The 13322-nt window shown below is 39.1% G+C and overlaps 2 protein-coding genes across 3 annotated transcripts; one reads left to right on the top strand and one right to left on the bottom strand.

Moving 5' to 3' along the window:
- Positions 1–107: 107 nt before the first annotated feature.
- On the bottom strand, positions 108–7443 carry pold2 (DNA polymerase delta 2, accessory subunit). 2 transcript variants are annotated; one of them, XM_022239889.2, is made up of 11 exons: positions 7316–7443; positions 6136–6455; positions 5509–5630; positions 4589–4712; positions 3818–3932; positions 3435–3630; positions 2975–3055; positions 2280–2437; positions 1793–1920; positions 1171–1272; positions 108–1014 (listed from the first exon to the last, which is right to left on the bottom strand). In XM_022239889.2, exons 2-11 carry the CDS (start codon positions 6311–6313, stop codon positions 875–877), a joined length of 1344 nt encoding a protein of 447 aa, XP_022095581.2. In that variant the 5' UTR covers positions 6314–6455; positions 7316–7443; the 3' UTR covers positions 108–874. The 2 variants fall into 2 exon arrangements, with proteins under 2 accessions (XP_022095581.2, XP_022095582.2); XM_022239890.2 differs by lacking the exon at positions 7316–7443 and adding an exon at positions 7127–7309.
- A 219-nt stretch (positions 7444–7662) lies between these two features.
- Positions 7663–13115, top strand: LOC110981871 (uncharacterized). Its single transcript, XM_022239858.2, has 6 exons — positions 7663–8002; positions 8291–8528; positions 8625–9011; positions 9262–9360; positions 9495–9616; positions 10261–13115. Exons 2-6 carry the CDS (start codon positions 8303–8305, stop codon positions 10426–10428), a joined length of 1002 nt encoding a protein of 333 aa, XP_022095550.1. The 5' UTR covers positions 7663–8002; positions 8291–8302; the 3' UTR covers positions 10429–13115.
- The last annotated feature ends 207 nt before the right edge of the window (positions 13116–13322 follow it).

Genomic DNA, 13322 nt, shown 5'->3' on the forward strand with positions numbered 1-13322 from the left:
CAGCCACTTCCCATCGACAAGTAAGAATTACACGTTGATGGCACAGTATTCAACGTACGAATTGCTATGCTAACCATTTGAGAACATGTAACAACACGAAGAACACCTTTCCAATAAATTACTGGTGTTATTGAGGTCAACAGTTTTGTGAATTGTCTATGCAACACTTTGATAAATTATTGAAATTGTTCCACTTGAAGATATCTGACAGCATGCCATATTAGGCAATAATTTGTTTGTGCCGTGGTAACAGATACTAAGTGGAGCCAAGATACATGAACTACTAAATCTACATTTGTATATACATAATTATATAGGTGAGTGGTGAATCAAAGTGTACATTGCAGTTAACAGGAAACTTTAGAGCTACATGTACCTTTTTTATTTGACAAGTGAACAAAGTACACAGTACATGCTGTTTTAAATATCTGAATTCTGGTATCCACAAAAAAGATCTTAGTGCAGCTTACTGTTGGATTCTTGGAGCAAATCTGCATTACGAAATATGAAATCTTGTACTTTGTTGAACTTCTGACCGCTTGGCAATAGACGTGACTTCTGTAAACCACTCAGTACACAACCAACTCCGTCAGGCTGGTCTGCAAATGGTAGACTCAACAGTAAGGTTGTTAATATAGTACACTGGAATTTAGTCCTAAAACAGTTAGAAATTAGACAAAAGAACTTGCTCTTGAAGCCCAATTTCACAAACCTGATAGACGTTTGTGGGTCAAGTTTCATACTGAGTAGAAACCCTTTGAGATGCAGTCACAAGCAGTGTAAGTCACAACATTTTAGCTTGTACACTTTGCCAAATCATTCAATGATCACTGCGACTGGAGAGTGGGAGTTCCAAGAAATCGATGTCCAGTAATTATTCATCTCTTTCCGAGTTAATAATACTTGAGAAGACAACAGGTGTGCACTGCAGGTTACGCAGATTGAGCAACACACACGCATGACTGCTGACGAATCGGGGGATTGTTACCATCAAAACTTTCTGCCCTGCCTCACCTGCCGAGAAACAAAACCAAAAAAGCACATACCATTCATGAAGGAATACACTACCAAACTGTTTAGAAATATGAAAGCTATTGAGCAAGGAGGGACGGGGATCGATTGAATGGATAGCTTCTAGAAAGTTACCACCAACTGAGAACTATGAATTACCTTTGCAAATGCGACTTTGGAATTTAGTCTGGTTGCCAGCAAAGTAGACATGTGGGCACTCGGACACGATGAATGGATCATCATTGTAATAGGGATAACAGGCTGCCGATAAATTCAGAAGAACGTACAACTATTTAAGAAAATGAAATAATTGGATTTTATCTTCAAAATAACTTGAATTTTTCCAAACCTATTTATTTCAATACCAATTTCAACGATATAGAACAGTGTGGAAGAGACTGGATTCATGCACCATTCAGAGAACATTCAATGGATGTTAACTAAGAATGGTCGAATAAATTCTGCCCCACACCTCTTAATACCTCAATCTTTAATAACTAGATACTAGAGCTGTTTACCATGCTCAGGGATTATGGTGTAAGAATTTAGATTAACCTTGACGTTTTGCTGAATTCTCTTTCAGACTATATCTGCTATTTTCTGAAAAAAAGCGATATACAATCAATGACCCGAGTGGAATCATTATTCCAAGTTAAATTTTCTAGAAAGAGAATGGTTTTCAGACAGAGCACAATTTATGTGAATAACAAAGCGAAGTGCATGTGTGATTGCTACTGATACATGTATATCATCTGAAGCTTTCAGTGGGTAATAATCATACCAAGTGTGTCTGGAGCTGTCGGAGCAATGTGATTGGCTCTCAATGTTGACTCCAAGATCTCAATGCCATCTTCCATGTCTGTGTACTGGAATATGTCCGTAATGTTCTGACCCGAAGACCCAAGGAACCTGAGGTAAAGATTTGTTCAAGAAATCTGTCATACTGCCTGTAATTAATTCAGATTCGACATCCTTTACTGTGCTGTGTAGGGCTGCCTTCTAATTCCCTTCATTGCTTGGTAAGGGGAATCCTCCATTATTAAAATGTTCTTAGTGATCAAATTTAGAAACCTTGAATCATGCTTGGATCCGTCCAAGCTGTTCTGATGTCTTAAATGCAGTGTTACTGCAGGTGGGTACATTTCTGAACCAAAATTTGAGATTGGACAATTTTATTTTACCATTTGCTCCAGCTAAATACACTAACCATGTGACACTTTACTGGGCAAAAGCTGAAGCAAATAACATCAAATGTTTGTCCAACACACCTGACACCATCAATGGATGCTTCGTACGGATTGGTCACAGAATGCATCGTGGGATAGACAGACGCCTGCGGGAACATACACCTATGCAGTGGCTGCTGAGGCAGAAAGCAGAAGGCTGGATCATGCGGACCGGGCATCACATCCACAGCAACACAGCTCTGCAGAAAGGTCAGGGTCAAAGGTTACACTTCTGAGGCAACTGGTTATTAATAACACATCCTTTCCTAGAATCATTTGTGAACCGTTATCCACTGCTAATAATTGAACACTAATTAGTGCCATTGATTAAATTAAAAGCCATTTACCTCAGTAGTGCTGTGCTTGAGTGCAAGTTATTTACATTTGTACACTCATTAAATACCTCAACGACCTGTAGACAATCCAGTTAACAAAATTAGAAGCCGCTACTGTGGTGGTGCCACTCTGGTGGACAGGTTGCATATATCTATTACATGTTTCCTATTACGGGCACCACAAGTTCAAGAACGCACATGCAAGTATGCTCCCTTTGTATTAGCGGCATGTTCTCAGCTTAGGCAGTAGAAGAGTGCTGTGACTGACAATGTAGACACAGTTCTGGAAGAATTTCCCTTAACGAAGATATCTCTTAACTTCTCAAAACTGTTCATCTGAGTCACTCCACAGCTCACAGTCAATGAGTAATGACATATCAATTACTTAGAAGAATCACTCACCGCTAGCTGTGCCAAAACATCGTCCAATGCCTTCACTGCCTCAACGGTACCCGCCTTCACTTTACGACTCAAATATTTTGCCTGAAGATCAATCAGTTGAAGATGTGTTAGCAAATGGCACATACCTACATGGAGTCCAAGAACTTATTTTCTGCTTGTAAAGACTCTTTTCATCACTCATGTTTTCAAAGACACAGAGATAGACAGACATTGAGTAATCATGGCTATCATACACTAAGCACCTTTTGTACAAATGCTCAGGTTTGGTGCACATTCCAATGAAAACAGGTCACACTGAGCACCACATGCACAAGAACCAGTATGTGCATACAGTGTGGACCAACCCTGAAGCTCTCATGATCAGTCACATAATATGATCCACTATTCCCGTACACAGTAAACACATGAAAGCTTGAGTTCTAATGTAAAGAAATGTTCAACGGTGCTCAAATGTACTGACTGTGCTGAGGACATCAGCCTGCTGTGTACTCTTGCTCAGGCTGTTGCCTGCAATGATGACCCGCACAACTTTGGAGTAGACTTCTTGTTCCTCGGGGCTCCCTAGCTGGCCAGTTATTAGATCCAGCAGGAGCTGAAGGTTCATGAGATGATGGCCCTTCTCCCCTAGACCCAGGCCAGACACCAGTACAACATACCTATGCAAACAGGGTGGGGGAATAAATGTGAGCAAGTTCTCTACCACTGAAACGAAATAACTGCAAGAACATTGTTAGTCATGAGTGACCCTTTGAAACCTTGATGTGTTTCACTGAAAACCCCAAATTACAGTTGCCTGATGCTCCACACATAGTATAAGAATTCTGGGGTTATATCTATTCCCACCTGTCTTCACTGAGTTGCTTGGGATGGAGCTGAACTGGCAGGTCAGCTGTGCAGAAATCCTCCACTTCAAACTTGCCATCATCTCTCTCATGACCATTGACCGCCATAACAACACCTGACAAGAGATTGGGAGCAATATTGTTGAAATTATCAGTATTATCTCTGAATTAAACTCCTCTGCAGGAGATGTACACGTTTGTAATGACACACATGAAAAAGCCCAAAGTGCAAAAGTTTTTTTGAACGAGGTATTGAGCCATTTCATGCAACCTCACTATTTGAAGCAATTATTGATCCTTGACATATCATAAACTGATTTTTATCAACACCATTACACCCTACTAAATTCTACACTATTCAAATATCAACTGGACTTTTCATTAAGCAATGAATTGCTGTGACAGAATAAAATCACAGCAAACCGGATTTTTAAGTTCATGAATCGGGTTTTAAAAAGTTGTTGCAAGCTAATGACCATCAGGATGGCCTTTAGTTCAACGCTGACTTCATATTTATGTTTCACATTCTTGTGAAATCCCCGGTTGCAAGAATATCATGATTTTTTAACATGAAGAGAGGAAATAAACCAATTTTCACTTCCCAAAAAGGCTACTGCATATTTGCTTACATAAGATCATTGACTAACAAAGTAATCCATCAGATGTCTCGTTTCCATCACTAAAGCTTATTGGCGTTCCAGTGTAAGACCCCGAACAATAAGCAAAACTAAGTTAAAGAAGGAAACATACATGATTCCACCGCGTTAATCACCTGTGATTGCCTTCTGTACGTCCAGCTTCCCAACAAGTACTATCCTCTGCAGTTCGTCCTCCAGAATGAGTGTGTCCGAGTCGGCAATATATTTGTCTCTTGAAGGTTGCGGTACCAAGTTATGCTGAAAAATAACATAGACACACTTCACATTAAAAAAAAACCCAAAAAACCAGGTCTGCAGTGAAATTCTTCTCAGTGCTCATTCCTGCACATACACTTCCAAATACTGCAAACAAGACTAGCATTCAAGACTAACAAAACACATGCAGTGTTTGGTTTTAGGAACAATTTGATTCAATTTTTAAGTAAATTCATTCCGTGAATCTGTGTCAGGTACACATCAAACTTAATTGTGATGACTGAAACTGTTGAAATGGAACAGACGAGTAAAAACTGATGGGAAGCTTCTCAGAAACACATTAACATGATGGTTTTCATTCCGTGTGAAATAAAGTAGACCTCACTTGAAAATGGACTAATAAATTGTATCATGGCATATAAACAGAAACAACATTAATATCTAGGTATTGTGCTCAGAACTGGCAAATGTATTTATATTTATGTCTAATGGTTTGGGCTCAGAACTGGCAAATGCATTTATATTTATGTCAAATGTTTTGGGCTCAGAACTGGTAAATGCATTCAGATTTATGTCAAATGGTTTGAGTCTGTTCAATGGGTGCAGTTGGAAGTATCTTCATGAGACCTGTTTGTTAAAAGTACTGAATCCTTGGCAGTTGGAATACAGGGACTTAGTATTTACTTGAAACCCCCCCAAAAAATAAAAACAAAAATCAATGTGATTGCTCAAATTAGCGCAAGCACAGTTGAAAAATTGAATTCTACTCTGGACGGCCTAGTAGGCTGAAAATCTTGATACTTGTTGAATTTGTTGGCAAATGTTGCAATGTCCTCACATCTTCACTGATCTCCTTGAGGATACTCGGCTTCAACTCCATACTCTTGAATAATGTCCCCACCACACAGCATTTCTCATCTGTCTTCAGTTCATACAACTTGCGCATCAGAACAGAAGTCCCTTAAAATATGACAACATTTTGACAGGAGTACTGTGTCACATCAAAGAAATACAAGAAATGAGTCATGTTTTCAAGCCACTGAAAATGGTATGGCAGGTTTACCATGGCCTATTACTTTCACAATAGCAAAACTAATATTTTGTTGCAAGCTGGAATACCTGTCTCAGATACGTCTTGAGGAACATACGGACAACAAGAACGAAGACAGTGACAATTTTAAGTTTGTATGGTGAACCAAGACAAAAAAAAAATATAGAATGTACAATAGCAAAGAACACAAAGAAAAGAGTAGACTTGCCTGATGCTCTACACAGAATGCAATCAACAAAGGAGATGAAATGAAGAACATTTTGAGCTATTTTTGTGTACAGTGCCACAAAACTTCTTCATTCTTTAATGTAAGTTGGCACTGATATTTCAGTGAAAGTTGTGACTCAAAGGTGTTACACAACAAAGCGATCAGACACACTTGTCTTCATTTTTATTTCAAGAAATCAAATTTACCCCATTTCCTTTTGGCAGACTCCAACAAACGACGGCGCATGGAGCACAAGCGTTCGGCATAAAGGTGTGCATACTGTCGTTGGAAATTCCTGTCCTTCTGCAGAAACCGAGCAGAGAGATTTTCATAGGTGGAATTTGGACGCTGAAAGGTGACAGCTTCTTCAGCTGCTTCTGCCATTCTTGACCGTTTCTGAAAAGGTTGCGCAGTGAATTCAAATTGGGGATGCCTCCGAGATTGTGCTTCTTCACCCACTTAATAAGTGACTATTACGTAACTGCACAAGAGCTGTGGATTCATGAGCAATGCATGACTCCCTTCACTGCAAAACAAAAGAAACATGAAATCATTTAAAACTAAGGACAGTTATGAAGCATGTCATCTCACACTGTGCAAAAACAACAGAGCTTAAACAGCCTGCAATGATCTCCCAAGGACGCACAGTTGCCAATTGAAACACTGGGCAGGCCTAAATTATAGTTGAGGCAGTTCTTCGAAGACCAAAACAAATTATTTTGAGCACAGTGCTCTTTCCACAAATCATCTTTTGGCAGAACACAGTTCGTGCAAAAAAACTGCAGAAGACGGGTGGGTGGACAATGGTGGAATACCACCATCATTGCTCTACTGCTACACCAACATAAACATTTGGTCTGCCAAGCTGCATTTTCACAAACATGTTTGAAAGTCCATGGACTGAACAAAAGTCATGGGAGTAATTGCAGATTATTTTCCTCAGTGTCAATAATACAGGCAGTGTCATCCCACACTTTTGTGAAAATCCTCCATCATCAGGGTAAGAATTCCATATACAGACATCACTAGTTTTCCCAAGCAATAGTTAGTTACTAGCCTAGCCATCTAAAAGTGATAACATCTAGTCTACTAATATTAAAAAGTCAAAAGGGAAAAAATGAAGCATTTACTTAAGCCTAGGCCTACTGAGAAAACACTTTTTCCGCCTAATCTAGCAGTAGCGATACAAGCACTCACGACAAGCATTTGACACTCAATGACAGGTACACAAATGGACGGTCTAGTCGCAAAGATGATGTCCGGATATGCCTAGCTATGGAACTTTTTCCTTCAGCTGAATGATTAAGTTCGACCGTTTATAAAGGGTAATTTTCTTGTTAGTAGCACTTGGCCTACTACTAACAGTACTATAAACTTAGACTGCACCTGCACCACACATGACACCACACACCGCCGGCTGGCCCGTCGTCAACTTCGCACAAGCTCGTACTATACTAGTTCATCGACTTGCGGGATAATTTTGCCCCGCGCGCCATATGCATCACGCGCGCCACACAAACTTTAGGCTTTTTCATGCTATCTAAAAAAAAGTCTCGTAAATTTGATATATATAGATTTTGAAAATTATTGAGAATTAAATTTATTTGAATAATTTCACCTTTTTGAAATTAAAACCTGAATGAATTTGATTAGTGTTCTTTTTTTCATTACAAAATAAGCAGGATACGAAAATAAGCTCCCAGGATGCATTGTAATATTTTGTAATGACGTCATCCATCCCCGTGTTTACATCATATCGCCAGCTGCTTCGCAGTAGTAATTCTTTGTTCGTTACTTCCATGTTTTCTTTGGAAATTTGTCTTTTTTATTCGTCCATAAGTTGAGAAATTAGTGTTAAAGCAATGTTGAGATTGTACCACAAAAGGAGGATATATTTAGGTAATTTAGAGAACACTTAACCGTAGAAACCATTGGGAATTCCCTGGCAGTGATGCTGCAAATTACCGCCAAGCTGGCTTCGATGATCCAGTCGACGTCGTACGCAACATTGTGAAACAACCACCAATCACTGTGCTCTTAGCTGACATCGAAATTTATCGCCAAAAATCATCGGTAACTTTCTTTGTTTTTCAAGCATGTATTTTGTTCGTAACGTATTGCAGTCAGGGAGTCCTCCTGGGCAAACTGGTCGGAAGCTATGGCTGTATTTTGGGCATGTCTGGCAGTGGACAAGCTCTTTGGCATGTTTGGTCTTTGTAAAAAGAAAAACTTCTTGGTTGATGTATATTGATTTCACAGTAAATGCAACCCTTGCATTTATTCACTGTACATCATGATATTCACAGAATGTCACAATGGCAGGAGTTCAACTGGAGCATTTACTTTCTTCAAAACATGCAGGCTCTCCCAACAATGTCAGTGTTTCACCTCACGAGTCGCTTGGTGCAAGCTCAGCATGCTAGTTCCCCTACTCAACACCAGGAGGAAGAAGGCATAAAGGCCGGGCGCTCAGCAGAAATAGAGCTCATCAACGCCCTGAAGCAGCAAGGCATTCCTTCCTCCCATATCTTTCGTGGTCTTCGAGTACCAGATGGTTTCCAGACTAGGAAATATGAAATTGATCTTGTGGTCCTTACTGGTAGGTTTTTAGGACAGAAACCATTGTTTGAGCTTAAGAATGTTCTCATTGGCAGGATTTCACATTGCAAGATGAATTTTTGGTAATTTTTGCTAGATTATGGTCTGTTCACCGTGGAAGTGAAGAACTGGTCTGGCAAAGTGTCTCTGGGCTCGGATGGTAAATCCTGGATTCATCACAAGTGCACCTACTCAGACAAGAACTCCAGCGTGTCCTATGATGAGAAAAGTGAGGACCTCATCACCACCCTGAAACTGAAGACGCAGCTTCTGCGGAACCACCTGCTGCGGAAGGACGTCTGCCTGGCTGAGAAGTACTTCCATCCCCGTGTCGTGTTCATGAACAAAAAGCTGGAGATACAAGATGAGCTGGTGTCCAAGCTGGAGGTGGTGTCGTCACTGCGCTACCAGGTTTTTCTGCAGTCCTTTCAGAAAGGCTTTGGATGGAGTGTGGCCAGTGCAATCATTCCTTCATTTATAACAGGTTAGACTTCCAGAATTCCAAACTTGTTATCTTGGTGCATGGCGTCAGTTTTTCAAGTTCTCCTTAGTACCTCATAGGGCTTGTTAATGTGAAAGTTGTTGATGCTTTAGAATCAGCAGACAGGAATGTGAGATGTTACTTGTGTATCAACACTGCACGAAAAGGTAATCCCCAAACATTCTTATTTTACTCCAAGATACGTTCCATCCGCCTTTGGGATCTTCATTGTTGTGCGATTTTATTCTTATAGGCCAATTGTCATATGGTGCAATGGAGATGGCAAGACAAGGTTTGAATACCATTGGGACATGGGACGTCATCAGTCTGAATGGAGATAGACAACTCTATGGTTGGTATTGTTATGTAATTATCTCCTTCACTATATCGATATTTTTGTCTTTTTTTGTGATAATTAAATGGAAGCCTGGAAGCCCATTCACTTCTGAGTTGAATTCATCTGTTCACAAATTACTTGTCTTTCAGGTGACTTCAAGGGGAATGCCCACTTTTCTCCAAATCGCGAGGAGACAGCAATGTTGGAATTCAGCCATCAGCGGAATGCAGCAATCTCATCACTGTGGGCAGTGCTTGGGTATTCACCACAGGTACTTGCAAGGATTTCTCAGACATGAAAACTATTATGAATTTATAAGTCATTGAATACCAGTTATTCCCTCAGGTGATCAATCTCTGTTAACTCTGGAAACGTAGACAGTAGTTGGATGTAAAATTGAATACTTTGGATCATCCATTTGTGCCTTAATCCCCTTTTGAAATGTAAGGCACCATTTCAAAATTCTTATCAGGCAGGTGTCAGACAGAACGGTCCGACTGATTGGTTGGCTATCAAATGAAATGTTCTCAAGTGGCCAGTTCTAATTGATAAATGCCTTTACATTGCATTACTCCCAAGGCTATGTGGTTTCAGTGGAGCAACACCCCCTCCATTATTCACTCAACACAAGTCACAGCTATTATTTATCAGTCGGATGGCCCTGTCTTATAGTCAACAGATAGGAATTTTGAAGTGATGCCTAACTGAACCTAACCAAAGGCTTGGGGAAAATGCTATGTCACCAACACCCACTTTTTCCCACAAATATCCCCAACCAGCCTTCTCCTACCAAGAAATTTTCTTTCGTGGTACTTTTGAAATACCATGAGTAGTTGTATAATGTTTTGCTATTTTCTTGAGTCATGGTGTGGACTTTTATCTTCGAGATGAGGATAACAATTGTATTTTCTTTAGGTGGTGATTACAATGCACAAACGTAGTGGGGGAAGCTGGCTGTGGGGCACCAGTTGTGGCTCAGTTACCATCCCTTACAATGCCGAGATTATGTTCCGAGTAGCAGGGGACCAGGAGGACTCCAAGATACCCGCCAATGACATCCAGTCCATCAGCCTCAGCATCTAAAGAAATTTTGAGTTCACACAATCCAGTAAATACATATATGTCTGGGGGTGTTGATCTAATATAATTGTTTTCTTTGATTCATGTTCTTTAAACTAGACATGTGTATGAGCATTGTTTTGACATCACTGGATCAGCATTGAGTGTAATGGTAATGCAAGGGGAGTTATATTCGAAGTTTGGTAAATTTGCTCCTATTTTCTGCAAACCAGAATGATTTTTGAAGCTTTAAAAGGATGACAGGCAAAGATTCAGAGTTCTCTGCTAAATGGTATTGATAAAATTGACTGTAAAAGCAGGTTTTTTTTGTTGTAGTATTCGTTTCATATTGGTTACAATCGGAAATGAGTTGGGACTTGGTGGGCAGTGTGAGAGATGAGTTAGGACTGATGGTCCAGTGATCAGAAAAGATAAAAGTTTACACAAAAAATGTCTGTTGAGTGAATATTCACAGCTGGTGAATGAGAGAAGAAACACGTTTTTTCTATTGAAAAAGAGCTTGCTGAACTGTTGTTGTCCTTCCAAAATGCTGCATTCATTTTGTGCTACATGCAAAGGTTAATGAACAGTTTGACAGTATGAATCAAAAGGGAGCCCACCTCAATGAAAATTTGAAATTTTTTTATCTGTTGCACATCACGTATCAATTTGTATGAGCACTGCCTTACTTTGAAGGTCTCAATTTGTCTTTAGCTTTGGAATTAGTAGTTGGTATGACATTACATGTATTTTTTAGCGTCCAACACCCGAAAACGTGGACATTTGAACTGTAAAGAATTACACAAATTACAGTTATCACCATCATCATCTTCGATACACTGACAATCAATATTTGTGGCACGGGATCAAGTCTTGACACTGATCACTGGAAGTTGCATTTTTCAAACTGCACTATATGTCAAATGAGAAAGAAAAAAAGAATGAAATGGGTTCATTTTTCTCGCTTTGAAAAGTGTCAGAATTTATTTATACTGAATTTATTTCTGGATAAGAACACTTGCTATTCGGGATATTCTTTTTCAGATTCATTTCATGTTTTTGTTCAGTTGATTTGCTTTCTTTTCTGGGTCATTGATAAAATTTAAAATTGACAGCCCTAAGGCCAAATTCTCTCACCTTACTGTTAGATTCAACCTCATGAACTAAAAGGATGTAAGTTAGTGAATCGACCTATATGCTGTCAGAAGTAGAAAAGGAAACTTTCTGTGTCACATTGAAATAGAAAGGCAAAGTGCCTGCGTTTGTAGAGTTTTAGAGCAATTGTATTTTGTATTAAATAGTTGCACAGATTATTTGAGATGGAGGCTTTGCCCTTAATTGGACCATTTGTACTTTATGAATTGTATTGAGTTTATGGAGTGTTATTGTGGTGGGTTGCATGTACGTGTGCTGGGTATTTGAAAATTTGCAGGTGTGTTTTAAGGTGTTTGAAATACTATTTTTCCAGCAAATTTGTATAAATTAGAATGCGTGGACAGTTCAGAAGTTTTTATCAATGACAATGTGCCATGTGTTTTCACATTTTAGAGTTTAGAATAACGTATTCATTCATTGATGTGTGGTGATTGTAAATAGAAACTAAGTCACACTTCAATCTTGACTTTTTTCAGTTAGAAGAGCAATTAGTTGATCTGTACAGTGAAAGAATTTGCTTATCATGGAGAAAAAGTAACAGGTTTTCAGTAGGTGCTTTGCTGAAAGGAAAATGTGACTTGTTCATAATTGACTGATAAAGTGCAGTTTTGAGTCTGAATTATTTGATTCACTGTAAAACATTTTAAAAAGATACATTTGTAATACTAGTATAATTTGATAGATAGGATGGAATGGAACCAACAGAAGAACTGCACATATTTTCTTCGGAATGCCCATGTACCTCAAATGCAATAGTATGACTACATGAAATGTAGTTTATATGCATTCTATTTTTCTCTGGAAAATGGTAACTGGCAGAAGGGGACATTTCACACTCACTTTGTACTTGTTTTAAATCAATAGTAACCCCTCCCTTAACAACATCCATTCGCTCGGGTAGAATGCTCAAGAGGAAGGGATTTGGCTAGTTATGTTTATCACCTGAAGAAAAACCCATTGAGTTACTTTTGAGAAAAATTTTCATACAGTTGGGTTAGAAGTGTGGATTTGTTTTGCAGGACAGAAAAATGGAATCACTGAACTTACTTTTAGGGGACTTTATGGCATTTTCAAACTAGACGTTGATTGCCTTATATTATATTAATGACGGTACAGAGAAGACAGATTTTGAGGGCATTGCATTGAGTGAAATGAACATTTTTGCAGGGTATTTGGGGCCTTGCTACACTGATGAAGCATTACTGTGCTAAAGTGTATTCTTTTGTCTCTTTTGCTTGGTTTACATCCCAAATTGTCGATCTTAAGTGCATTTAAATTCAGGGGATTTTTTATTCGGTTTTCTTGCCATATTTATTCTTTAATGGTGCATGCTTATACCTTTCTGCAAGCGTAAACTAGAATTGTGAATGAAACTTAATAAAAAAATTCCCCTGAAGACAGGATCCTCACCAAGTAAAAAGAAAGTACAGTCATAAGACGTCATGAACAAGACCCATAACGTGTTGGCTCTATGCATGAACTCGAGGTTTTTCAGTGTCACTGGTTAGTGTTTTGTTCAGATTTATTTATTTGGAATAAATAATGGTGATATTATATCTGAAGTGTAACCAAGATATATCATTATTCTGTTGTCCCACATAGTTTCAAGGCGTTTAGCCTACGTTTGCACCACTTACATTTGCACACTGCAGAAAAATAACAAGAGTTGGGAACCATTAAAATATCGACAGGAATCGGAGTTTTCTTCGAGCGTGGGCCCCCGCCAGCAGTATGTGATGCGGTACTCGGTGTAAACAAAATCA

This window comes from Acanthaster planci, linkage group LG07, assembly GCF_054643075.1.
Source record: "Acanthaster planci isolate LZ-2023a linkage group LG07, COTS_SCS, whole genome shotgun sequence".
Lineage (NCBI taxonomy): Eukaryota > Metazoa > Echinodermata > Asteroidea > Valvatida > Acanthasteridae > Acanthaster > Acanthaster planci.